This window comes from Haplochromis burtoni, unplaced genomic scaffold (assembly GCF_018398535.1).
Source record: "Haplochromis burtoni strain Fernald_Lab_line unplaced genomic scaffold, NCSU_Asbu1 Contig_18, whole genome shotgun sequence".
Classification (NCBI taxonomy): Eukaryota; Metazoa; Chordata; class Actinopteri; order Cichliformes; family Cichlidae; genus Haplochromis; species Haplochromis burtoni.
In genome coordinates, this window is record NW_024582379.1 from 3,856,702 (window position 1) to 3,884,478 (window position 27,777).

The window sequence follows — 27,777 nt, forward strand, 5'->3', positions numbered from 1 at the left end:
GGTTCAGCAGAGTCAACTTCTGACAATATCTACCTAAAAAAGAACAAAACAAGGGGGGAGGGGAAAAAAAAGAAGGCCTCCTGGGGTGGAGAGGAAGCATGGGAAACAGGAAGAGGGAGTTTGGATAAATGCACCAAGTAGTTAGAGCCAGATAAGACCTTGCAGTTGGAGAGGGATTAAAAATGGAAATTTTTTTTTATTTTTTTCTCATGGAAATGGAAAAGTAGAGCAGCTATTTATAGGAAACCACAGAAAACGCTGTAAGTGTGGAAAATAGTCTTGGTTAAGGAACAGGATCGAGGCTTGATAGTTGGGGGGAAATAAGTTCTCCTCACAGCTTAAGCAAAACAATCTCTTATCAAGGCTGCACGTATTATTTTTCAGGGTATGCTCTTCATTGTGCATGTGTGTGTGTGTGCTTTGCATAGGAATCTGGTGAGGCTTTAGGACCTTGAGGTTTGCACTGCAAAGGACACCTCTTCCTCCTCCACCACCACCGCCTCCACCGCAGAAGGCTGTTTACGAAGTAAGCTGAGAGCTCGTCTTGACAAAAACAAGGGCTGGGACTGCAGCAAGAGGGGCAGTGTGTCTGAATCCAGCACAGGCTCGTCCTCCATCGGAAACACTTTGTATATATTGAAATATATATATATACATTTTTGGTGTAGAGGGAAAATGCTGTCTGTGAAATCAGCCCGTCAGCTCTGCAAAGTGTTTTTCTCTTTGCACGTTGTTTTCCTGAGCGTGGCTCTGGTGGAGAGCAGGGCATCAAATGGAGACCAAAAAGGTAAACTTGTGCTTTATAGACTGATTTTTATGTATGTGTGTGTCGAATTCCTCTTTCTTTTTTTGTTTTTCTAAAAGCTGTGCTCCGAGTGAATGTTTATATTATTTTTCTATCCTTTCGTTTTCTTTGCACAAATAAGTTCATGTCTTGCGTTCACTTGTTGTTTTGCTGTTTCGCTCAGACTGCGTGAGATCCCATGGTGTGGACTACAGAGGAGAACAACAGAACTCCTCCTCAGGTCTGAGCTGCCTAATCTGGACCAATACTACAAGGGACTATGATGTTACAATCCATCCAGATTCAGAAAAAGGTACAAAAATATATTAGATCTAATGCCCCCCTTAAAATGAAGTCAGATTTGAAATGTCACAGATGTTATTGGGCACAACAGTTTCCGTGCTGGATAACAAACAGCATGGAACATCTTGGCTGAAGTGCTGACATGGCAAAATCAGAGGAAAGGCTGTGAAATACAATAAAAGATGTGAATTTTCAGCATCTGTGCCTGTTGATGGTGTTAAGTGGCCTATTTTATGCACCAGTTGCTCTTTTCCTTTGTTTGTGCTCATACCAGGCCGTTCATTGTACTGTGATGAAGTAGTGTTAATGATTAATGAATCCACACAGTGGGGACAGACATGTAGAGATTGCCCTTTATTTCTACAAGGCATGGTATCAGACACATGCTATTTTTTTTATCATTCCTCCCGTAGGTGTTGGAGATCACAATTACTGCCGAAACCCAGACGCCTCTGAGAGGCCTTGGTGCTACATTGCTGGCCCAGATGGAGCAATTCAGAGAGAATCCTGTGCACTTGAGACATGCAAAGGTTGGTAAACCCTATACACAGCGGTAATTATTAATACTATACGAGTTGTATGCACAGTACAACTGCCATTTGCACAACAAATTCGACATTTGTAGAAACATGGCCAAAAATAAACTGCACTGTCTGGCCTTGCAGTAGAAATGGGTTTTTTTTGTTTTTTTGTTTGCTAATAATGATGTTTTCTAGCTTCTCAGCTTGAGGTAAAACTTATTAGTCAATGCAAAAAGTGTGCAGCCAAGTTGGAAACTCTTATCACTTAAAAAACAAAGTTTCCATCTAGCACATGTCTAAAACTTGTTCCAGTCTCATTGCAGATGGATCAGTGATGACTTGCTTTTAAGAGTGTAGTAGGTCAGCTGGGCGCTGTTAAGTTACTCTGAGGAATCTCGCGTGACCTTTGTCTCCGTCTCTTCTGGGGAGCCAACAAAAGTCATACAATAACAAAGCACCAGCGCACGCTCTCAAACTTCTGTTTGGGGAAAGCCGTTGACCACGCCCAGCACCGAGCTTATTGGCACAGAGGAGAGGTTTTTCCCACGGAGACAGCAGCTAATTGGCTGAATCAGTTTATGACTTCCTGCCCTTTAACTGGGGCAGAGTTGATAAACAAGTTCTGTGGAGGAAACGGGGAACAAAAGATTTAAAGAGCAGACGTTGTCATCTGTTGGAGTGGCAGTTGGCTGTGCTGGGCTTGTTTGTGTCTGGTACATTGGAAAAAAACAACCCAAAAGGCACGTGCTCGTCAGTCCCCCTGTTGATTTACATCCCAACAGTTTGTTGAGAGAAATCTCAGAGCTTTCGTCATGCCACAACATTACCGCTGTTTGCGCGTCAGCGGTAATGTTGTTGGACCAGCAGTAATTGGACACCACATGGTCCACTTCTGGTCAAATTGAAGTACCGCCACACACTAAAGAATAAAACTATATATTAGGTTTTAAAAGCATAAATACATATTCTTGGGTTAGGGTTGCCAAAGTGAACTACTTCATGTAAAAGTAGAGATAAAAGGTAGGAAATGGAAAAACTCCAGGTTCAGACCCAGAGTGTTTTACTACGCAGACATTCTGCTGTAGTTTTTGCAGGATGTTCATTGGAATTGCCTTTTCAAACATGCAATGACTTCACATTCTGGAATGGCAGCATATGTTTCTCCAAAACGACTGTTACTACTTTTACATTACACATCACTGTGCAATGTTTAGCATTAATATGCCTTCACAGATTAGCAAGCATCCTCAGTATACTAAAAAGTTTTTTTATGGCCAAAAAAAACAACCTATTACTTCTGTTATATGGCAAAACATGACTTGGGGAAAGACCACTAAAAGGTTGTTTTGCTGTATGTTTAGAACAATACTCTTCCATACCAGCAAAGACTGAATCCCTCAGCACAAAAGCAACCACTCCCTCCACAGAGAGCGCTCAGCCAGCCAAAGCTTCGCGGGGAGATGTTCCAGCTCTGCAGCCAGTGATGGGGATCAGCCAGCGAGTTCATACAGGACCAAAAAAGAAGAAGGACCTTGGCGCTATTGGTATGCTGTGCTTTTTTGTACTTTAAAAACATGTATGATGCTGGCATTGTGCACAAACCTGCAGCTTGAATACATTTTAATTAGAAATTACACAGTTTAGTTTTTAAAGGAGCTGAAAGTCTTTCTTATATATCTGTATCTTCTGTTTCAACCATTTTCCTCTTCTCCTTTTGTTTTTCAGGATATGTCCTTGCTATCATCATGATGGGGATTATAATCATCCTTGGAGTGGGCATCACATTGGGCTACTTCTATAAGAGGTGAGCATCTTACTCACAGCAAGCCAGCTGGTTCAGTATCAGAGGGATTTGTGTGCATGAGGATGTTCAGGATTGTCTGTTCATGGATGGTGAGCTACTTAGATGTGAGATAAAGCCAAAATGCGATCCTTCAGAGTTGCATCGTCCAGTTTAAACCGGCTTGTAGTGTTTTTGATAGCTTTGAAAGGTGGAGGAGGAATACCGGAATGATTCATTCACACGACATCACGTGTCATTGGCGTACTCTTAAGTTTAGGCCATCGACTATTAAACAGATTCCCTACCGATGGTCTCTGTTGTTCTTCTCAGAAGCAAGGCAGCAGTTTTATGAGCTTTCTCACAAAAACCACAACAGAACATGAGGGCAAACGTGGCATGAAATGAAATGCCTGCAGTTTATTTTAAGCAGGAGGGGCTGAATGGGACAGGAAGCGTACAGTTATGTAACGTGCAAAACGTTAGCCCCGATGTTACGAAAGAGGGGACTCGGGTTCCCTTTGGCAAACACAAAATGCCCTCCCGGAACTGTGTTGGGCTGTCCTATCTGATTAGCGCTGCCCCGTCCTCGTTTTCTATTATTAGGAAGTGATTACTAATAAGGAGGAGAAGCATATTATGTCAAAGGGTTTATAAGTGGCCTCAGCATACACTGGCAGCATCACCACCAGTAATGGGTTTGATGAGTGGGAGACATGCTTACATTCTTTGCAATTCGCTGTCCTTGACTGACTCTGCATTATCTTATGCCACCTAAAAGAAGAGCTGAGGAAAGATTTCACCCCAGACTTCTCTAGGCAAAGATTGCACACTATATCCCAGTGGAAACAGCCTGCAGTGGGAATAGATAGCTTATTGACAAGGAAACCAATCCCCTCGAGGCTTCCCTTCTACCCCAAACACCATCCATTTGGATTACCTCCAGGAGTGCACTGATTCATTTTGTAGCATTAAGTACAAGTAATCTTTTTTTTACATCTCGTGTATCGCTAACCCTCTGGTCCTGAAAAGAAATGGAAATTTGTGAGAAGTCTAAAGACTTTGTGGTGATATAAAGTGTTTCAAGGCAGAGCAAAGACAGCACAGGAGCAGGCAGATAGGCGTATATTGGCCTGTTTTGGCTTCAGATCAGCAGAAGGTCACCTCGTGCTGCTTCCCGTCGCTGCATTGCCTTGGAGTAGATAAACTCCCTGCCAGCTTGTGAGTTCTGGGTTCCTCTGGCCATCTGTCCCACTGCTGACAATGCAGCGCTTGGTGTAACAGGCTGTGTTATCTACGTACAGTATGCTCTCTGAAGACCCTTATCGTGAATATGCTGCCTCGGGTGACGCCCAGAAATACAGTGTGTAGGATCAGCGACAAGGCTTCTGACTGCATGCGAATGATAGATATTTTCATGATGCTGAAAACAAAACAAGACTTGACTGTGATTGGTTGTTTGCATGATAGCTAAGAGTTAAAAGGGAGAATGAACAAATGCTACTGTTAATTAACAAAAATCCATTTAGAAAAATCAGTTATTGCAGATTCATCTTTTGAGGGTTAACTATATATAAAGAGATATCATAACCGATCTATGTTTTGTGTTTGCCTTTAGGGGTCGGGACCTGAAGAAGCAGCACGAGCAGCGGGTCTATGAGCGTGAGATGCAGAGGATCACCCTGCCCCTGTCGGCTTTCTCCAATCCCACCTGTGAGCTTGTAGATGAAAACACCATTGTTATCACAGCAGAGCATGAGACCACTCCCGTGCAGGACGACGCGGATGGCGGAGACCCTCTCATGGCCCAGCAAGCCGGTACCCCTGGAGCATGAGCGGGCATCTAGTTCCTGATGATTTTTCTTTTCTTTTATGGACCAAAGCACTCCCATCTCCCTGTTTCTCCTTTCCACCTCCCTGAGTAATGTCTATTTTAAAGGAGCAGGGGGCAGTGTTGTCTCCGGAGACTTGAACTGAATGAAGCTTTGTCCTTTCTGTATTTGTTCTTAACACGTGAGGCACAAACAAGATAAGTTCACACACAGTGGACACAGCCTTAACAACTAGAAACCCATTACAGTGGATCTGTTGTTAATGAGCACGTCTGGAGGTCTTTAATGTTCATATCTGATACTTTTGATAGCCAAGAGAATAAGGGCTATTCTCTTAAATAACAATAAGAATATCAAGTCAGTGTTTATAATAATACGTAATGACACCAGTGTGTAAAGAGGTGTTGTTTGGAACGGGGAAAATGTTCATAACCTTTTGCTTTTCAAGGGAGGTTTGATTATGTGATGGATATCTGGTTTATTTTGATTTGTAGTGACCTGCTGGCTGTGCTGGCGGGGAGGCACAGACAAGAAACCTGTGCGCACAAAGACCGCTTTTTCTTGCGTGCACACTTGTGATACAGATGTGGTCCAAAAATAGTCTCCCTCTTGAGACAGGATGAGGGAGTGTGAGGTAAGACAGGCCCACTAAAGACAAGGGAAGGCCTATAACTCAAAAAACTGCCTTAGCATGATACTTCTGAATGTATTTCCTTTATAGTGTTCCTGGAGATTTGTTTTTCGTGTTCAGCCGACAGGTAAATTTGATTTGAAAACATCGATGGTGGTCCCGGGAAGACGTGAAAAAGAAGACTTGCTATTTTTTTTTTCACAGGTTAAGGAGTGACAGGAAATTTTCCAGAGTCTTCTCAGGATGAACGAGAGACAGTAGTTAGACGAAATAGCACTGCCGCAACACAGTAGTTAGACGAAATAGCACTGCTTGAGAATAATTAAAAACGTTAGACATCATCAAGATTTTGCAATGGTAGTTTTCACTGCGTTACTATGTTGTTTGTTATGATCCAATCACTCCAGAGCATCTTGTTTTGTGATTATTGCTGGATCCGTATCACTGGTAATGTTTAGTTACTGCTGCTCCCTTATTTTAAGTGTCTGTGCGCTGGCTGCGATCATTGTTTATAGTAGCAGTGTGTTTAAAATACTTTTGTTCAGCGTTTGGATTTAGAACTTGTATTTTTATGAATGCAGATTTTCACTGCCGAGACTGAAATAAATAAAAAAGCTAAAAGTACAACTTATAAGGTGTGTTGGACTCACTATATTCTTTCTTACATTTATTGCAATAAAGAAAACAATACAATAGAGCTGATTTGTTCAAAGGAAGGACGTTTTTATGCACTGGCTCCCCCTGCTGGCAGTTCTTAAACACAACACTGAGGCTTAGGTTTAGCTGACTGTTTATAGGACAAAATCAGTTAAACATCAGAAAACTTAAACTTTTGTGGATCCATTCCACCTGCTCTGGTACAAATGAAAAGGGACAACACGTGCACTGAAAGGGAACAATCTTGCAGGTGGTAACGGAATCTAAATCCTTTACGCGAGGAGCACAACAGGAGTCTTACAAAATGACCTCCAGCTGGCTGATGATGTGCATGTTTCTGACCAAACTGTCAGAAACAGACTCCATGAGGACCTGGTGTTCTTTAGTGGGACCTGTACTCACAGGTCAGCACCATGCACCTGGATTGGCAACTGTCATACAGGGAGTGCAGAATTATTAGGCAAGTTGTATTTTTGAGGAATAATTTTATTATTGATCAACAACCATGTTCTCAATGAACCCAAAAAACTCATTAATATCAAAGCTGAATGTTGTGAAGTAGTTTTTAGTTTGTTTTTAGTTTTAGCTATTTTAGGGGGATATCTGTGTGTGCAGGTGACTATTACTGTGCATAATTATTAGGCAACTTAACAAAAAACAAATATATACCCATTTCAATTATTTATTTTTACCAGTGAAACCAATATAACATCTCCACATTCACAAATATACATTTCTGACATTCAAAAACAAAACAAAAACAAATCAGCGACCAATATAGCCACCTTTCTTTGCAAGGACACTCAAAAGCCTGCCATCCATGGATTCTGTCAGTGTTTTGATCTGTTCACCATCAACATTGCGTGCAGCAGCAACCACAGCCTCCCAGACACTGTTCAGAGAGGTGTACTGTTTTCCCTCCTTGTAAATCTCACATTTGATGATGGACCACAGGTTCTCAATGGGGTTCAGATCAGGTGAACAAGGAGGCCATGTCATTAGTTTTTCTTCTTTTATACCCTTTCTTGCCAGCCACGCTGTGGAGTACTTGGACGCGTGTGATGGAGCATTGTCCTGCATGAAAATCATGTTTTTCTTGAAGGATGCAGACTTCTTCCTGTACCACTGCTTGAAGAAGGTGTCTTCCAGAAACTGGCAGTAGGACTGGGAGTTGAGCTTGACTCCATCCTCAACCCGAAAAGGCCCCACAAGCTCATCTTTGATGATACCAGCCCAAACCAGTACTCCACCTCCACCTTGCTGGCGTCTGAGTCGGACTGGAGCTCTCTGCCCTTTACCAATCCAGCCACGGGCCCATCAAGACTCACTCTCATTTCATCAGTCCATAAAACCTTAGAAAAACCAGTCTTGAGATATTTCTTGGCCCAGTCTTGACGTTTCAGCTTGTGTGTCTTGTTCAGTGGTGGTCGTCTTTCAGCCTTTCTTACCTTGGCCATGTCTCTGAGTATTGCACACCTTGTGCTTTTGGGCACTCCAGTGATGTTGCAGCTCTGAAATATGGCCAAACTGGTGGCAAGTGGCATCTTGGCAGCTGCACGCTTGACTTTTCTCAGTTCATGGGCAGTTATTTTGCGCCTTGGTTTTTCCACACGCTTCTTGCGACCCTGTTGACTATTTTGAATGAAACGCTTGATTGTTCGATGATCACGCTTCAGAAGCTTTGCAATTTTGAGACTGCTGCATCCCTCTGCAAGATATCTCACTATTTTTGACTTTTCTGAGCCTGTCAAGTCCTTCTTTTGACCCATTTTGCCAAAGGAAAGGACGTTGCCTAATAATTATGCACACCTGATATAGGGTGTTGATGTCATTAGACCACACCCCTTCTCATTACAGAGATGCACATCACCTAATATGCTTAATTGGTAGTAGGCTTTCGAGCCTATACAGCTTAGAGTAAGACAACATGCATGAAGAGGATGATGTGGACAAAATACTCATTTGCCTAATAATTCTGCACTCCCTGTACATCATCACGCAACAGCCATGAGTAGGAGTACCAGTGGCAGATCTTAAAACTAAAGACCTAAGTTGACAATAATGAGCTTATTAAACTACATTTCTGAGACAAAAAATAAATAAAATAAAATACTGATGGCCACCAGTATCCCTCAGCCCTAAGTAGATTCATGTATGGTAAATGAAAATCCCAGGAGACTGCCATCTTGAGTCACTGCATTCACAAGATTTTTAGATAACTTAACCTCTGACCTTGCCTTTGAGGTCACAGCTGCACCTATGCATGAATTTGAAAATCATACATCGCCTCATTCTCGAGTTGTTGCATTCACAAACTTAGGCGCCCCGTGTCATCGCTCTTCAGTGCGTTTGATGCCATGCACCTGAATAATGACAATTAAAAATGCAACTTTCAGAAGGTTTATTTATGAAACACTACATTAATATAAATAATAGTGGTTACAGCTGGTTGTCAGTACTCTGAATGATGATAGCAAAAAAGGCCAAAATGTCATTCGCTGACGAAATGTCTAAAATATACAAATCTAGAAGTCCCATTAAAAAAAGAAGAATAAAAACAAGACGTCAAATTAGTGCTACAATATGTACATACTTATATACAGTGGAGAAAATATCCAGTCCTGTACAAAGGCAGTTTTTTTCTTTTTCCAAACAGTCAGCTCTTGCATGATTATGTCCGACAATCATTATTAACAGTCCTAAACTGCAAAAGAGCTTTTGTCCCGTTTTTTTCCCTCCCCGACAGAAATAAAACATCTGCACGGTGTTCGTTCCACATTTTGGTAAAATAATTAAAATAATTAAGCTAGAAAGTACACAGATCCATGGTCAAAAATGAGATGAGTGATGCTTGGAATAAACATAATCTGAACATTTCTTTGCCATCATGTGTGAATTCTCAGCAGCAGCGGTGTGTTTTGCTTTCTTTGCTGCCCAAGGTCACACCTATTTTTTTTTTGTGTGTCCTGCCCTGTTTATTTAAACATGCCAATGAGCTAGACTGTCAAGGATCTTTGTTTTCTTTGCCACTGAAGTGAAGTGACTCCTCTGTTGGGCAAGGACCGATCTGTGCATTCCACGCACAGCAACAACAACTCCAGAGCCAAAAGAAACCCGACAGAAAATAAAACTGTCGTCACGTGGGAGCATAAAGAAAGAAAGAGTCTTTCCCTCTGCCAGGGAGGACGTTTTTCTTTTGTCTTTATACAGAGTGAACAATCTTCTTTGTAATGAGTGGCACAGGAGGAATTAGTAAACACTTGTAATTCTGAAATGTTTTTGCACTATCTTTGCAGTTCACTGGTATTCACAGGGTTAAAGTCCCAAAAACACAGATTGATCCAGCTACCTCAGGTTATCCAGTTTTAATACGGCTCGGGTTCAATACAACTTTCCTCTTTTTACACATCCACAGTGCAGCAGGTCAGAGGTGTAACTAAAGTAAATACAGACAGAACAGGCAGAAGTCCTAGGTGCCATTGTCTGTCGTGCTCGAGCAATCTGGAGAGGCTGCCACTGGGGTTAACGACTGATCGGAGCTCTGGTTTGGAGAGCCGTCTTTAGGCCAATAAAGTCGACTCAGGCTCTGATGCAGTTCATCCAGTTCGGCTGGCAGGGGGATTCCCAGCTCCTGATTGAGGGACAGAGCTGCAAACCAGTCCTCAAGCTTCTGAAAAGGTGGACTGAGGAATAAAAAAGGGAGAAAAAGGAATGGTCAACGAGGGCACAGAGAGGGGTTTGAGGCTAAAACCAGACTGACAAGGTTGAGAGAAAACATGAGGAAGCAATCTGGTAGCAGAGGCGTGTCTCTCAGCGAGCAGGTTGAGATGGCATCTGAAAGGGTTTTTGTTTCACTCCTCCTACAACCAGTTTCATTAAAAGGCCGCATACCGTCTCGAGTGAAGGCAGATACAGTTCTCATATGGCCACATCTCTTGACTCTTTCAGGTTATTAAGAACTTTACCTTACCGGTCAGCACCTCTGCAGAACATTAACTTTTCATAACAAGTTAAATGAAATCTGTAATACATTAAAACAAAAGCTGTGGCTCACCGGTTGTCTGGTGTGAGGTCACAGCAGGCTACAGCCAAAGGAAAGAAGGCTGGTGTGCAGTCTTCAGGGAGAAACTTCTCCACAAACTTGCCAACATTTAGGCCAAAGTCCAAAGTCCTGGGGAGGCACTCAGGGTCCGCGTAGACTTGTCCAATGATCTGAATCACAGTAAGGAGGATAAACAGTAGGCAGTCAATTAAACAGATAGGGATGTGCATACAATGCTTTCACACATAAATGCATCAGTGCTTACTTTGAAAGGCTTAATTGCATGCAAGGTCTGTCATCTAACCCCAAAATGTGCTCGTTAAGCCATTACTTTGAGTAAACTGAGTAAAAATCAGCGTCTTACCTCGCAGAGAACAATTCCAAAGGAGAAAATGTCCACCTTCTCATCGTAACGTTTACCTGAAATAACAGATAAATAAATGTAATTACAAAATGGGTACAAATCAAGCTCTCATTCCTGTTTTTTCCCCCTTTTTAATGTCCACTCACCATTTAGCATCTCTGGAGCCATCCAGTAAGGATTCCCCACAACGGTGTACCGCTTCTTTCGATCAATCCGTCTATAACGCTTCTTATTGGTAGGTTTTTCAGGTGGAGGTTTAACTTTCTCTTCTACTACGAGTCGGGACAGTCCGAAATCAGCAACGACTACAGTGTTGTCCTGTTGAATGATTACAAGCGAGGCTTCTCTAGTTACCCAGGATAGGAGAGAACAGGGTTTATAATGCCAAGAAATCCCAAATATGTTTAATGCTCTTTGGTCTTCTTTTGGAGTCTGCTAAGTTTTAATGTATCTTAAAAAAAATTGAAAGCTGCGTACAACCCAGCTTTTGCTCATTCTTGAAATAAAAACCATTCACACTTCATCATGTTTAACTGCTTCTAAGATGAAATGCCACCTACCAGTTTAACCAGACAGTTGTGAGTATTTAGGTCTCTGTGGATGATGCTCATTGAGTGGAGGTAGGCCTAAAAACAAAAGGGGGAAAGACATGTCAAGTAAGCACAGAGAATCCCAAGTAAATCCAAAAATAAATTATTCATTTGCTTAAATCTTCTAAACGCGGATTTCATCAGATCTTTACAAGATGAATAAAAGGGTTGCACTTTGTCACAGCATGCGGTTGATCTACAGCTATGTTAAGCATTTTGTTACACAGTAGCTTAATGGTTATAGTTTTTCCAACTTCATTTTTTCTTTGAATTCATTAGTTTCATTCTCCGGCTCATTTGTGGCACTTAATATCTAATAGATGTGGATGTTTGAACACATACAGTCAGGTGACAGTAGCAGCTAGTAAGCTCTTTGCAGGAGGCCAACTCACCATGCCAGAAGCGATACCCTTTGCAAAGCTCACCCTCTGCTCCCATGGAAACGGGTCCTGTTAGTCAGGAAAAAGAAAAAGCAATGAGACAAACAGAAGCTCTCTGAGAGACCATAACAGCGTTAAATATAATGATTTTACACCAAGTAGGAGACAGCTATGTTAAATGAAATTAGAGCTTTATGAAATAAACTAAATCTAAAATAGTCCTCCCCCACATGCTTTAAGCCTCATTAGGGACAAAGCACCCTCACTCTCCTCAGTGGGGCGTGTGCTGAATAGGCGTTGGCAGTAGGGGGGAGGAGCGGAGCGCGACTGCTCCAAGTTTCACCTGAGAACACTTTCTATAACTTTTCTCACTCCACGTGCCGGTCAGTTGATACGCAACCCAGCCAATTATAGAGTCCAGAGCCCTGTATCAGTGCAGAGTTTACTCCAGGTCACCACCCTCCCTCCCCTCCCTACATAACTCCTGGCACTGTTTTTCTGCTTCACTATGGGTGAGGAGTGTTTCAGCTTTTTAGACTCACCATGTCTCTGATGAAATCCTTCAGCGTGCCGCCCTCAATAAACTCAGTAATCAAATTGAGCCTTTTGTCTTTGTATAGCACGCCGATAAACTTCAGAACGTGGGGATGGTCAAGGCTTCGCATTACTTTGACCTGAAGATTAGACGTGTGACAGAAAAAAAAAAAAGAAAAAAGCTCCAGATTATTATAAGCAGATGATCCCAAATTGATTTACACCAGAGTCTGTGGGATAAAAAGCACTGAATAAAATACAAGTCAAGCTAATGCGTTTCCACAAGACACTGGCAACAACAACAAATACAAAGAGTTAACTACTGGGTCATGTGCCGTGCCTTTAGTGGTGTGTATTAATAAACAGCTCCATACAGAGACAGTGGACTCTGCTTTGTCTGTGACTAATCAGAGGCTCCTGCTGCAGATTACCAACCTCTTTAAGGAACGTTTTCTGGGTCTCCTCATCACACCGGATCAGCTCCTTCATCACCATCACCTCGCCTGTGGCTTTATGAGTCACCTGCGACAGAAGGAACACATGAATTACATGAAGTTCACAAAACTTGCTCGATGGCAGGAGTAAAAGAGTAAAGGACCCACCTTGATCGCCTGTCCAAAAAATCCTTTTCCTAAGACCTCTCCGTGTAGGAGGTCACATGGCCGAAAAATGCGGTGAGAGCAGCTAGCGGAGGATCTCAAGGACTCCGAGCGCCCGATGTCTCGTGTAATAAATGGATGGTCTTTAGGAGAAGTTGGTCCCGGTGACTTGCATATACTGTTACTGCGCCTGAAACACAACATAGCTCATTAATGATAACTCGCATCCCTGATCTCTTCTTCATTACAGAGTCCAAAATATGGAAGTTGCATGCTTTTTGGTTGTTGTAACATACCTTAAAGACCTCCTTTTCAGTGTGCCATCGTCAACCACATCTGTCCTCTCCAGCACCGTGTCAGATGGTGAGGACATGCGCATACGAGAGGTGGCTGGGACTCCTAGCCGGTTCCCTGGTGATTCCAGCCTTAGCCGGTCCAAACGATGCCTGACTGGGTCATACTCTATTAGAAGGTGTAGCGTGTGACTGGTACGGTGAATAAGATCATCCACCTGGTTAGAAAAAAAAAAAAGATTATACATATATATATTTATTAACTAGGGTTAATGGATTTTCCACAATTACACTATTTTCAGGCTTTTTAATAACAACTCCCACAATTACTTCCTGTAAACTATCATCCTTCACCCTTAGGATGATTTGATGGCAATGTAATAAAACTTCCTAAACAACACTGCAAAAATAAATAAATACCAGTATAATTTATAACTATATTCAAAACTGATGCTTAAAAGCATCAGTCAAAGAGCCCTGGTTCAACGTCAATTCTTTAAGTCTGGTATTTGCTTATCCAAATGACAACTGATGGTGAAATCTGAGGTGCAGTCATAGTTTTTGTACTGGCTCAGCCTGTGTGACGCAAGTCCAGCGCTGTAGGTGGTAACACTCCCACCACATAAATTGCAGGACGTGTGACATGCATGCTGACAGCAGTGACCAAGTTACTGTGATCAGAGTGTCTAGATATGCTTACGTTTAAAGGGAAGAACCATCGCAGTGTTGAGCACCATGTGCTTTGTTCGAGGAAGAAGGAAACTAAAAGCCCAGTTCATGCAATGTTATAATAGTGTCTCTGTTCACCCTTTGACACAGCAGAGTCTGACAGGTAAAGATGACCAGCTAATGGTACGAGTAAAGTAAGAAGCTAAATCAAGTTCTGTGAGTTAGTCTTCATTCAACAGCAGCAAACTATTCATAAGCTCATGATGATGTCACTTACTTCATGTTGGGCAACAACATGAGTTTCCTTTTATTGCGTATTTCTTTTCATTAATGCGTTATTTAATTTTTCAGGTCAAATTCTGTTCTGATATTTTCATTATCTTTAACATAACAAAAATATTAAAAAGGAACCAACCAGTCGAACACAAAAACGCTGAGATCGTGGGAATGAGCCTATAAGTGCAGTCATTACACACCTTTGTCTCCCAGCTTATGTAAAAACGATCGAGGAATGGGAAGAATGTCAAAAATCAAATGTGCAGCGATTGTATAACAACATTGCTATGCAAAAGTGCACTCAAGGAATTGCATTAACGATGAAACTAATCGGCTTTGGCTGAATGACTTCACTTATGACTCCATAAGTATCAGAGATAATATGTAAGCCCACCTCCTGCTCCATCAATGTCGCCACAGGAAGGCCATTGATCTCCAGAATCCTGTCTCCAACATGGATGGCATTTCGAACCTCTGGACTAATAAGCATTCCTCTGACCCTGAAAAACAGCAGCAGCATGAGTAAGTGAGGACTATGAAATAAATGTGCTGGTTTAAAAACACCAGGACACGAGAAACTCCCATATATTATTAATCTGTCAATAAGTACTTTTTTTTTTTTCAGTGGCTTATTTACACACAGCTGCTATTTAGTCAACCTATAATCAACGTTACGTAAAGCATTACTCATGCTGTTCCCACAGAGCCTCGAGGACAGGCATGGAGTCAGACATCACGAGGTCCCACTTACTCTTTGACCTGAACACTCGCTGAGCCATTGACATCCCTCAGCACTGACACAGAGAGGCCTCTCTTCCCATTGGCTGCAGAAGGCATCGAGATGAGGGTCACCGTGTGGGGCAGGGAGTCCAGGACCGAGTCGTACGAGCGTTTTTCCAACATGGGTGTGAGAACCTCGTGCTTGTAGCACTTTCCGCTGTTCACACCAGGAGAATGCAGAAGCACATTTTATTAAAGACTGGTTCAGAGGGCACAGAGTAACAGGAAGTCATGCAGAAGTGACCAACTAATCGTGAGCAAACATACTTGAGGGTGAACATTAACTTTTTAAGACATTCCTGGCATTGGCCAGTACAATTAAATGTAAGATGCTCTAGAAAAAGAGGGGACAAGGATTTTAAATTAAGGGACTATAAAACTGAATCGCAGCAGAAGAACCACATGAAATGTCCAGGGTTGAAAAACACATAAGATCAAGTTTAGTTTAGACCAACCAAGTGTTGCAACCTAAAGTAAAATCTAATCTTTGCTCAACAGCTTTTTGCTTTACTATCAATATTGCACCAATTTAATATCAGTGCCATAGAGTTACAGAAACAAGCTTTGGTGTATCGGCTGCTTTATCCATTTTTGCGATAACTCACTGGATATAAAAATTCAAACACTGCATTCTGGGTAAATTTTTAAGTCTCATATCATCATGTGGGACAGGCAGCTGACCAAAAAAAAGGTACAGCATATGACTCCAAGCTGTGACTACTCCTGGATCAAAGCAATTTTCCAATATAGTCAAGTTTTAACACTCGTGAGTGTAGCTTATGGCTGTTAAATAGAAGTTTAGATATGGCACACTGATGAAACCGCATCAGGCATGAGTGAAGTTATGCTGTGGTTTTTCTTAGATTTATAGTGTACATATTATTTTATGTACACTAATTACCCATGTGTGATCAATAAAATGCCCATTATCCATATCTATGTATCTGAGTGCTTAGGAATGCTGGGAAAATGATTGTTAATTAAAAAACTTAAAATACTTTAAACATGAAGGTAAAAATGTATCTGGCTTCACTAAATACTCTAAAGACACTGCATGAAAAAAATAAAAACAGTTTACTCTGGTGGCGTTAGCTGGAAGCACCTGGCTAATGAGTTTACAACCTTTACTTATAGACTATGAAAATCAGCCTACATACCAAGACACGTATGTTAAGGCCCTACAACTGCTGCTCTAAGCAGTTCTCAACAAACAGCTTTAAAGAAATCCAGTGCAGGTGACTTACCAATACAGTTTTGACCTCTCGACTAAAGCGTAGGTGTCCCGGTCTTCAATGACCACCTTGCAGCTCAAGCAAACAAAACACTCAGGATGGTACTTATGTTCTCCAGCCACCTGGAAGCAGAAACAAACGGGCTAGTTCTCCATTCAGAAGTAACGCGACGAGCCTGCTGTCTTGTTCTGTTGTGCTTTGCTGGTGAGCTGTGAGCTGCATGTTGTTTTCTGCCCTCCTCCCTCCCACCCTGAGCGGTGACATAGCCGTAACACCTGCTTCACTCTCAGCCTGTCTGGAATCTGCTATGACATCACCCTCTGTGGATCTGACACACTCGTCTTACTGGCTTTCTCCCTTTCAATGGTCTGAAACTTTCAGCTGCTTCTCAACGACACTGCCTGAGTATCAGTCATCGATTTCCCTTTCTGACATGCATGCAGGACTTCAGTTTCGTCACACCGTTTTCATCCCTTTCATGCAAGATGAGATCATGTCTACCCTTTGCAAACAAGGAAAATGTTGATTTCAGGACTATTTATGTAATTAAATAGGCAATAGACAAAGTTTTGGGTTTAACTTGTGATGAAATACAAGTCGATTGCACAAAAATGCCTGGGCTTAAAGTGTTTGCCTAGCAATCTTGCACACATTGGACAGTTTTGTCTACAACCAGGTACAAAAATGAAGGCTTGATTGTGAAACCAAAACAGGAAGAGGATGGCGCTTTTGTTTTCCCGCTAGTTGAAATAGTGGACCTGGGAACAATGGGAGTAAGTGCTGAAACTGTACCCAACAAGAAAAAACAGGAGGAGGAGGCGAGGAGGATAAAGTGAAACCGATTGAAAGTTAATTGGGGGGGGGGGAGATCAGTGGGACTTGAGAGGGTTTAAAGATTACATTCACCTGGTATTGTTAGACCAGACCGCCAATTATCAAAACCTTCCCAATACAACCATGTGTTTCAGGCCCCGTCCACATGTGGATGGGTATTTTGTTTTATGCATTTTGGCCTTAAAACGGTCGTTGTAAATGGACTAAGTCACTGAAAAAGGAGAATTTAAAAAAAAAAAATCTTCCAGGATAAAGATTTAGAGAAACTGATTTTCTGTGTTTACAAGTGGACAATAAAAGCAACCTCAGAACCGTGCACCTTTAACCCCTTTTTTCTGCCATCAGCGTTCTTATTTGTCACTTCTGATTGGAGAACATTTCTAGAAATTTAGGGTTATATCATCATCTCTTGTTTCGACATGCTCCTGATGTGGCCTCTTTCTGTGGACAGATTTTTCAAAACAGTGCTACAATGGACGGGATTTTAGATTTCAATATTAATGCTTTCAAGCTGTGAGCAGAGCTTGGTAGCGGTGGGGGTACTCCTAGTGCTGGCCCCAAGCCCGGATAAATGGAGAGAGTTGCGTCAGGAATGGTATACGGCATAAAATGTTTGCCAGATCAAACATATCGGACCCTGCCAGGGCTTGGTTTAACTATGGATGTAATGAAGGCGGCCATGCAGAGGGTTGGTGTGACAGAGGAAGATAATCTGCTATGGTGACCTTTAAAGGGAGCACCAGCAGAAGAGCAGCAACTCTGATTTTCTCACCGTTTTGGAATAGAAAAAAGAAATCAAAAGCTTTGATATTTGTTTGTATTTGATGCAAACAAAAGTCCTAAAACTAGGGATTAGTTATCTCAGCTATTTGCAATAAGCACATGGGGAGTTGCTCAGTATTTTTCCCACATTATTGCCACAGCTCTGAGTCAGAAACTTCATGCTGTGAAAGGATTCCCTGCTGCTGCAGAGAGATTAAAGTGATGTCAGCCAAATCATTGTGACATATCAGGAGTCTGTCAGTACCTCCCTGCCTTTAAGCCAGGAACAGAAAATCCACCAGTGACTAAGAGCAGCCACAAACCTGCCTGAGGCTCAGACAGCAGTGCGGAGCAGTAAAAACTTGGCAAAGCCAGATCAAAGTGAGGGACAATTAACGGTGACCCCGTTGTGGGCAGAAAAATATGGCAGTGGAAAACAAAAGCGGGATTGCATAAACTGATCATAAACACGGTGCTCTGAATTCCAAAAACATCTCCAAAGAATCAATGAACTAACAATCAGCTGGACCAGGACAGAAACAATAGTGTTCTGGACTTGAATACTTAACAAGCAGCAGCGCTGCATGACCCTCCTCCGCTGATGGACCACAATGATTTTCTTTCTGGCTGAGAGGCTCCGGTGCCAGCTATGCCCTGCCAAAAACACTTGGCTTTGCTGGCTGATGAAGCAGAATGCCAGAACCAAATAGAGGACTCCATTATGTGTGTTGCTTGGTGGCAAAAAGAAAAACTTGAGCCTGGCTCCATGCTAGAGAAGTGACCCCATTTGTGGCCACCTCAGTTTTAGGTTTTTGATTTGTAGATATTAAAAAAAAAAAATCGATGCTGCCTGACATTTAGGTTAAATTTAATGGATGTCAGTTTCTTTACTTTAATAAAAAATATAAAGGCAAGTTGATCAATTACATTTTCTCTTTGTGGAGAAACAAACCCCAAAAAGCAGGCGCATTTGTTCTTTATACCATCAGTACAGATCATAATGTGAGTGGCAGAGTGTGGCATGCATTAACAGAGAACTGTGGAGAAGTTCTGCACTGAGAGGGAACATAATGGGGCCTCAAGGGGGGGAAAGTAATTCACAAGTAAAGTCTAGACCGCATTCTGCAAAGTCCAGCAGCAGCCCATGTGAAGTATCACTCATCTGTAAATGTAATAACTGCCACAAAAAAACACTGCCCCCTGCCTTTTAACGCACGGTAATCTGGAGCAGTAAGCAGAAACAGGAACAGAGCGTACTAACATGGTCTGTGGGCTTTCTGGCATTATTTAAGTAGGCAGGGAAAAGGTTGGCAACTGGTGTTATAAGATCATGGCAAGACAGACGCTGAAAGCCAGGCAATCACATGCAAACAGCAGTGGTCAAACAGTCTCGACCCAGTGTTGAGAGACTCCAAAAGAAAAAACAAAACGTACCAGACGCGCAAAGAGCAAAAAAACCGATCTGGCGGGTTGTAATTCTCATTCTACACCAGAGTATGGATAACTCTGTTATGTTCAAGTCTTTAACACAAGAGGGCTGAGTGCCAGGCCAGGTCAGCGTGTCATGTAAGCATTAAAAGAAGCCCAGCCAATGTTGTGTAAAAACTTCTATTGGATTTACAAGACACAACCCCCTCCCAAAAAAAAAAAACATGCAACCTGATCGCACCTTTAATTGCATCCTGACTGCCTGAGATGTGCATCTATTTCACATACCACACCCGAGCTTACATGTGCTGTCTCAGCCAAAAGCAACTAACAATGTTATCTAAATGTTTTTACAGGCCATAGAGTGCTTGGAGATGTAAAATTAGTGGAGTCTGGGCTGATTAGGTGTTGGCTCAGATTCCAGTGTCTTTGAGCGACAGCTTAAAAAAAGAAAAACAAAAGACCCTCCATACAATGGAGTAAAAGAATGAAAGCAGCAGACTTACCATCGCAGGTCCAGTCATGAGCAGAGAGCAACCATGACAGAGCTCTCCAAACTTTTCCCAGTAGTGATTGCGACAGTACAGCTTGCCGTCCTCCTCATAGTACCAGTTAGTCAGGTGGTCACAGCACACAGAACATCTAAGGAGACAGAAAAAAACCAACACTCAGGGTTACGGAGGCAGAACAAAAGATTTCAGAATGGATTTTGAAATGTGAAGCAGATGTCTATGATGACATGAAGGCACTCAGAGTCTCAAAAGCCTGTTTGACTGCATGGATGTTGGATGTACAACACATATGAGACACAGCAGGGGAAAAGCCAGCCAAAGATGCTGATAGAGAATACTGACTGTGCACAAAAGCAGCCAAGCATTTAGATTTTCCAATATTTCTAATGTTTCTTATCTTAACTTCAGCATCCGCAATATCTCTTAAAAAAAAAAAGTGTGTTTTTTGAACAGTTTCTCATGCACAACGTAGGAAACAAACCAAAAAAACAAAATCCAAACTGCCCTAAATTCTCATCCAGTAAACCACCTGTGAGGTCAGGGCAGCCACACATACCTAGGGGTGCAGCGTGGGCAGTCAGCCAGTGAAATCTGCCTCCTCAATGATGCTGCTGACTTTAAAACCTTTACTCTGTGGTGATAACGCCATGTGGACAGTTTCTTGCAAAAATATTGACGTTTTTAATCAGAAGTTTAATCAGTTGCAAACGTGCTACAAGTGACTTTGATGTCTACAAGTTAAAAATGAATCAAAAATAAGCAAACACAGATAAATAAAATCAGTTTTGCTTGTTAATCTAGCAGTTTTTAAAATTTCAAGAAACATAAAGAATGAAAACTTTGGACTTTTGTTTGTACGTGCTGCGTCCTGTGAAACGTCCATTAACTCTGTTGCACTTGGCAGACCCTCCTCACTCTGCCTTTGTAATCAAGGGTCAACGTCTGGAACTGAAAAATTCAGCGAATGCAGAAGTAGCAAAAACTGCAACTCCTCAAGTAGCCAAAAAGGGTGACAAAAACTTCACAGCTTTGAAAATCATATTAGGGGCTGAACTTTCTATAACTCATCCATGGATATAATTCAGTTATCTGTTATCAGCATCATCTAGACCTTCGAAATCAGAATCAGAATATTTTATTAATCCCTGAGGAAATTATGTGGTCATTGGATTGAACCTCTTCATTGTGTGTGTGCTATTGGAGCTTTTTAAATGGATTATCTGACTAATGATATGGCTTGCTGCGTGCTCGCTGGCTCATTCTAGAAGCTTGTGCTCCTGCTTGGCGAGTAAGATTACATTAATCCACTGCTTAGAACTAATAAGCTGATAGGTGTGTCTGTGTTGCACCCACACAATTTATAAATGCAGCATGTGAACCACGTTTGCTGAATCGCACTCCACCCTTCAACTGTATAAAGGTAACAGCTGGCTTAAAAAAACCAAAAACAAACAAAAACATGGCTACAGCTTAGCTTCAAAATGTGGAGTCCAAAAACAAAGGGTGACACCACAGTGCCATATCTGTGTTTTATACCATTTATACTTGATGATGTACCAAAAAATATTAACGGATCTCAGTGTAATTTTTGATTAATCAATGAATGTCTCAAGAATATGGAACTTTTTTTTCAAGAACTGTCTTTAAAATAAAATAAAATAAATGAGTAAAAGCATCACACGAGAAAAGCTGTAACAAAAATTCTGATCGCTTTGCCAATTGTCAATTCCACACATATAACATGCCTTGTTTTACAAGGTGTACAACAGTACGAATACCTTGTCGCTGAAATGCCCTGGGGCTTGCACTGTTAGAGAGGCAGGGATCACAAAAGTAACTAACTAAATAAAAATGCTCCACTTTTGAAGAAGCAGATGTTGGATTTGGGAGAACTTTTCTTACTTGATGACTGCGCAGTGCCTGTATAGCTGCCAAGTCCTTATTCAGTGCTTAATGGGATTCAGGACAACAACCTATAAGCAGGCTCAAGATAAGACTCTACAGAGGCAAAGTCCTCAAATTATCCAGTTGGGCTATAATACAGCTTTTGATTACAGTTCATTTTCTTAGGTAGGTCATATTAAATACTAACAAGTCATGCCGTTAGCCACATTAGCTCAGAAACCCATCCTGGGGTTTAGGATTTCTGAGTGTCTCTCATTGTACTTCTCTTCCTTCAACAGTCTAACAAAGCGTGATAGTAAAAGCTAGCACTACCATTATAAATCGTGCCGACTGCTGCTCCTGTTAAATGACTAGCTGCTAATCGTAACTGATATTTGGCAGAGGTAAGAGGACGTTAATGCCTGAGACTGAGACAAAATGTTCAGAGTGAAGAATGCTGAAGTTACCAGCAGACTGGGAAGCACCTGCAGGCACTGAGCGCTCCTTGAACAAGCTGCACTGGTTATGCAAAAATGATGGCAGCAGATTTAACTGCCAGGGCCCGAACCAGGATGAGCCACTTTATGAGAGATCGGATTACTGAAGCCTCTGGAGCCACTTTTGCCCGACTTTGCAAATGATTCCTCAAGCTTTTTCCCCCCCCTCTCCACCTTGGTTACACATTCACCTGAAGAAGAATCCTGATGTCTTGGTGATGACATGTAGACAAATGAGTCACAGTGAAAAAGAGACGTCAGGACAGTCGACTATTTGCACTTGAACAGGAAAGAAAAAGCTGTTCACTGCATTGATTTCTCTCGAACTTATGCACAAAACTAACAGCAGATGTGAGATAATATACTGGCTGCGTAGAGGAACGGCTATAATATTAAACAGTCAACTACTTTCAGTTTAGAGTGGTTCCCAGCATGATTATTTTGCCAGTTAGGTGAAAAGCATCAGATTCTCGATGAAGACAAAAACATTATTTTAAATGCTTATCGTACGCATTTTTATTCTTTTGGTGCTGGCTCCAGTCTTCAGCTGAGACCCGCGTATCACGTTGTTCTCTCCACTGTAGGTATAGTTCATCCAGGATTATTGACTTTGGCACAGACTCCAGATATTTCAGAGTTTTCTGGCATTACTTAAGAAGGAGCTGTCCTTTGGAGGAAAGACCACATGTTTGTGTCTGTGCTGCAGAGAGAAAAGTGGAGAATGAGGGAACAGCTGGCTCTGAGGCAGAGAGGACGTGACATGAAACAGATCCATATTTGTGTCAGGAAACAAACCTTTTTCCTCTGACATGAAAGCAACATAAAAGAAAAGGACACAAGATACAGCCCGGTGTATCACACTGTGCTGTGATGAGGAGTAACAGAGCAGAACAATTATCCTGAAGTCAAGATTGCATGAGTAACGCTTGCTAAGCTGCTGTGGTCACAACTGCACTAAAAGGCCAAACATCTGATGTCTGGGTGTGACGCAATATTACACAAATTTGGCATTTTCATTAAATGATTAATAACGTTATCAAACATCATTAGGAGTGGGAGAAAATACAGATGCTGCATTATATTATTATTGACTCGTTTCTGCTGCAATACAATTACAGTGCCAACTTTTAAAATTTTGCCCGGTCTTAATGAGTCTCAGTTTCTGCCGCAGCATTCGGATGGTAGTCTGACACGAGTGTATTATAGTTAACTAAAACAAAACTAAAAACTTATACTAGAAGTGAAAAACATATTAGTTAACTTAAACTACTTAAATTGAAAAAAAATATTCGGAAATGATTTTGCGAACTTGGAAAACTCACACAAAATAAAATCAAATAAAAGCCTCATTTTTAGAATTTGTTGCTTTGGTAAAAATGTTATTACTAGCTGCCTGATGGAGTCAGGCGTCTTCAGCTTTAAAAAGGTTGTGCGCTTTTGTTTTAGTACCTGTTCAGATTTCCCAAAAGGTTGCCCCTGACATATTACAATATACAACACACACAATAATAATTATAAATTCTTATTCTAAAATAAAAAAAGAAAGAAAAGAAAGTAAAAGTAAAGCTTTTTCCAGTGAAATAACGCACCATATCACAAAGCTGAAATCATCTCAAACTGGTCTCTTAAACATCACAATGAATTCATTGTACTCAAATGGCCTCCACAATCTCCAGATCTCACCCTGATAGAGCACCCTTGGGATGTGGTGGAACGGGAGAGTCACATCATGGATGTGCAGCTGAGAAATCTGCAGCAACAGCGTGATGCTATCACATCAGTGTGGATTATAATCTCTGAAGATGAAGACTTATGCCATGAAGACTTAAGGCAGTTATGAACACAAACGCAGGTCCAACCTATTACTGACAAGATGTAACTAATAAAGTGACTAAGTTAAAAATAAATAAATAAATAAATAAATAAATAAATAAATACAGGCCACAATACACATTTGATTGTTGTAGCACTCAGACATTGCCATCAGCCTGAAACATTCAGTATTTGTCAAACTGTAGCACACAGACAAGTAATGTCAGCACAGCACCAACAACGGCTGGAGGTATCAACACTCTCATTGTCCCTTCAATAGATACAATAGTTACAAAGAAGAAGAAAAAAAGGTGTATTTCTTCAAAAATACTGAATGTACAACATACTGTGTGTCTCGGTGGAGGAGAGAAAACAAACATACAAAGAAAAACTTGTTCTGAACAAAAAGCATTCATATACAAAATTGTATTGTACACTTTGTTCCTTTTACCATCTACATTAAGTAATGCAAGTAAGCTTATAAAAACACCTAAATTCCTCGTATACACGGTGCTGAATGGGCGTGTGCACTTAACTCAGGTGGTTACAGTCACGTTGGCTGCACAAACACTACACAGTAAACATTACTTGTTTCCTTAAATATGCATTGCCGTTGGAGTCCTTTGTTAAAGTGTGGCAGTAATGATAGAAATAGACACTGAGATGATCTTTTACATGTGGCCTTGAAAGCCTGACAAAGGCGTATTTCACTGTGTGCAACAGCATCAGCACCAACAAGTTCACCACAGCTCCTTTAAGTCCTCAAAGTTGTGAAATTGGGCCTCCATCAGACCCGTTTATACTGGACACACCCCACAACTGCTCGGCTGGAGTCAGATATGGAGAATTTGGAGACCAAGTCAACACCTTCAACTTTTATTATGCCAATAGAGGACACAGCCATCAGGAGAAGTACTTGCAATGCTGCTTGTACCTAAGTAACCTCCACAAGAAGGACATAAGACTTTCCACATTTTCCAAAGCATCCTTTACAGCCTCCACTGGCTGGCCTGCTTCCAACAGCACATCCAGATGCAATGTCTTCACAGGTAGGCTAAATGAGGCGCAAACATCCACTCATCCACATCTTCTAAATAATGCTCGTGTGCACCCGGTGCTCTGTAAAGGTGTACATAAGCAGCAGGCTTTTTTTTTTGGGGGGGGGGGGGGGGTGTTTTCCTTGAAAGCAAAACAATTGTTGAATTTCACTGAATTTAAAGTCTATAATGCACATATAAGTACGAGGCGACACCCAAATGTAAATGAAGGCATAAAAGAAAAATAGTAGCATTGTACAAATCTAGCTGTGGCTTCTATTTTTGGTTAAACAACTCTCCCCAGTATGGTAAAGACTCTATTTTTAACCATAGAAAAAATGCAATAAGATCTGCAGTTATGCAGGTGGAAAGCAGTGAACAAGATAGGAAATAGTTTTGTCTAAAAAAAAGAAAAAAGAAAAAAAAAAGCCAACAACACAAAGGCTTCTGTAGTGTTTGAGACAGAGAGCTCACATCTCTGATTCGCCGTCTAGGAATGCAGAACGCTGCAGAGCTGAACGTGCCATTACCTATAGGCCTGAATAACACTGCCAGGTTTACTGGAACAAGAGTGACGCCACCTCACAAGAATGTTACAGAAGGTGGAGGTATACGGAGGGCAGAGGGGCAGCATGTTGACAATAGAGAATGGGACCACCACAGGGTATCACATCTGCAAGGACATTTTTATTTTTGTTTGCTTAACGAGTTATGTCTTGCAAAGAATGTGAGCGACGATGGCATCAGCTTACAATGGTGCTTAGAAAAAAACAAAAACAAACACCCAAGAAAAATATTTCATATATGCAGAAACTTTAAAGAAGGGAAGTTATTAGACAAAGAAATGACCAGGAATTCCAAAAATGTGAAAAGGTATAAAAGAACAAAGGGAGGGAAAGCATCAAGGGTGAGTAACGCAGCTGCGTCAGGAACCTTGCTGCTGAGATAAATAGGCTTTGTGTGTTATTGAGAAGTGTGTGCTTTAAAAGAGTGAAATCAAAGGTTGTGCAAAGACACTGCCACATACATACTGGCTTAAGAGTCCCTTTTTTTCAGCTGTAAGATTCAGTCAACCTAGAAAATATTAAATGTGTTCTATTTTTAGTGCCAGAGGAACCCTGATCCACTCCCAAACACATTTTTGGGTGTACTTGTGTGTGCTAGGTGCGCCTTCTCAGTCAGAGATAGAGAGAGGGGAAAAAAAACATTCACTAATGAGCAATATTTCACAGATTCAGTCAGCCAGCTTTGGCTGATCAGTTTTATAATGTTAGTTAAATACAACCCAGCAAATGCAACTGCGATCCCGCAGTAAGCTGAAATACCGCATGTCATTCCTGTTAAACAACCTGAGCTTCCTTATTTAACACGGAGGGAAAAAAACAACAACCTTCAACTGATCCCCATGGGGAAAAACCCTCTGTGTGTTATATAATATTGGCATGTGCAGTATGTTGACATCAAACTGCAGGTTTACTGCTGCACACAAAAATATGGTCAGTGACCTGTACGAACCAGAGAGCTCACACCATCTCCACGGCGGCGGCAATCATTAAGCTTAAGAGCAGAAGGGGCAAAGTTCTCCTGGGGAGGCGATCTGTCAGCTGGGACTGCCGAATGACGTTCTACAGAGTACATTTTGTGCACAAAAACAATGGAGAACAGTTGAAAACAGACACGAGTCTGTGTTTAGGCAACAGAACAGAAAATTCTGGGATTATCCAAAGGTCCATTTGTAAGTAGATCCAAACAGAGTAAACTACAAACACACACACAAAATCAATCACACAAACAACTGTCTGTGTCAGCGCGAGCTAACACCTCTTTCTTACACACAAACAGTCTCCAGTCATCGGAGTATGAGTGACAAAACTGTGCTCATGACAGTAATGAGGGTCCTTAAAATCAGGATCTGCAGCCACTTACTTGAAGCAGGCGTTGTGCCAAGTGTCCTGGAGGACTTTCATTTGAAACGAGTCTTGAATCTTTCCTCTACAGCCCACACAGTAACACTTATCTGCAAAGAAAGAAACGAGCCTCCCCTGTAAATAGGTGTAGCGCAGAAACCTCATGTGAAAATTGCAATACTGGTTTAACTGGGATCTGGATTTGAGCGAGCAAACAATCGCGCCGCTGCGCTCGGTCTCCAAAAAGCCCAGTTTTTAAAGGTAAAAACATTGCGTGAGCTGAGCGCTTCAGACAGAGAGATGGTGCTCTTTTACATCACTGCAATGTAGCATCACTTCAATGTAAAGGTACAGTGTGGAATACCACTTTACCTCCTGGTTCCTCCATCTACTCCGCGAGAGTGTCGTCGATATTCAGGTCCCTTTTTTTGTTTTTTCACTAACTCCTCATACTGAAGAGGAGAGCTGTCATGAGCCGCTTCACGCTTTCGTTCTTCCCCGTCCGAGATTCCCACCTCTAAACACAGCAGGAAGAAAACACAAACGCCTTTAATCCTCCACAGAGAGAGAGAGAGAGAGAAAGCAGTGAGCTGAGACCTCCTGGACGGAGCTGTTCTCTCGCCGCTGGCAGGATGACTGACGTAATGCAGTGCTCACATTCCTGTACGGAGAGCGGAAAGGCCAAACCTCCGCACCTGGAAGAAGGGGAAAACTGAGATTTGGCCCCAAACGCGAAAGGAAAAACAGTGGCGCCATCTACTGCCAATATCACCGCACTACACAACGATTTGCTATGTGGTTGCTAGGCTTTTGTGGATAGAAATGAAACGTTATTGT

At 41.7% G+C, this 27,777-nt stretch overlaps 2 protein-coding genes across 2 annotated transcripts; one reads left to right on the forward strand and one right to left on the reverse strand.

Annotated features, from left to right (window-relative positions):
* Positions 1-115: 115 nt before the first annotated feature.
* Positions 116-6,022, forward strand: pik3ip1 (phosphoinositide-3-kinase interacting protein 1). Its single transcript, XM_014331830.2, has 7 exons — positions 116-260; positions 429-787; positions 969-1,097; positions 1,501-1,617; positions 2,970-3,152; positions 3,334-3,412; positions 5,007-6,022. The coding sequence occupies exons 2-7, from the start codon at positions 676-678 to the stop codon at positions 5,221-5,223; spliced, it is 837 nt and encodes a 278-aa protein (XP_014187316.1). The 5' UTR covers positions 116-260; positions 429-675; the 3' UTR covers positions 5,224-6,022.
* Positions 6,023-8,894: 2,872 nt separating this feature from the next.
* Positions 8,895-27,598, reverse strand: limk2 (LIM domain kinase 2). Its single transcript, XM_005916339.3, has 16 exons — positions 27,313-27,598; positions 26,960-27,050; positions 19,798-19,933; positions 16,280-16,389; positions 15,007-15,192; positions 14,650-14,755; positions 13,314-13,528; positions 13,021-13,207; positions 12,854-12,940; positions 12,427-12,558; positions 11,897-11,953; positions 11,475-11,540; positions 11,061-11,232; positions 10,915-10,970; positions 10,563-10,720; positions 8,895-10,191 (listed from the first exon to the last, which is right to left on the reverse strand). The coding sequence occupies exons 1-16, from the start codon at positions 27,326-27,328 to the stop codon at positions 9,978-9,980; spliced, it is 1,989 nt and encodes a 662-aa protein (XP_005916401.1). The 5' UTR covers positions 27,329-27,598; the 3' UTR covers positions 8,895-9,977.
* Positions 27,599-27,777: the final 179 nt, after the last annotated feature.

Bases quoted from the DNA above. Each gene is read 5' to 3' on its own strand.
- limk2 (XM_005916339.3), bottom strand. The intron at 12,559-12,853 runs GTTGGTAATCTG...TCTAATCTTCAG, and splicing joins AGAAAACGTTCCTTAAAGAG to GTCAAAGTAATGCGAAGCCT. The intron at 11,541-11,896 runs GTGAGTTGGCCT...TTTTGTTTTTAG, and splicing joins AGGGTATCGCTTCTGGCATG to GCCTACCTCCACTCAATGAG.
- pik3ip1 (XM_014331830.2), top strand. From the start codon at position 676: ATGCTGTCTGTGAAATCAGCCCGTCAGCTCTGCAAAGTGTTTTTCTCT. The intron at 1,098-1,500 runs GTACAAAAATAT...TTCCTCCCGTAG, and splicing joins CCATCCAGATTCAGAAAAAG to GTGTTGGAGATCACAATTAC. The intron at 1,618-2,969 runs GTTGGTAAACCC...CTGTATGTTTAG, and splicing joins TGCACTTGAGACATGCAAAG to AACAATACTCTTCCATACCA.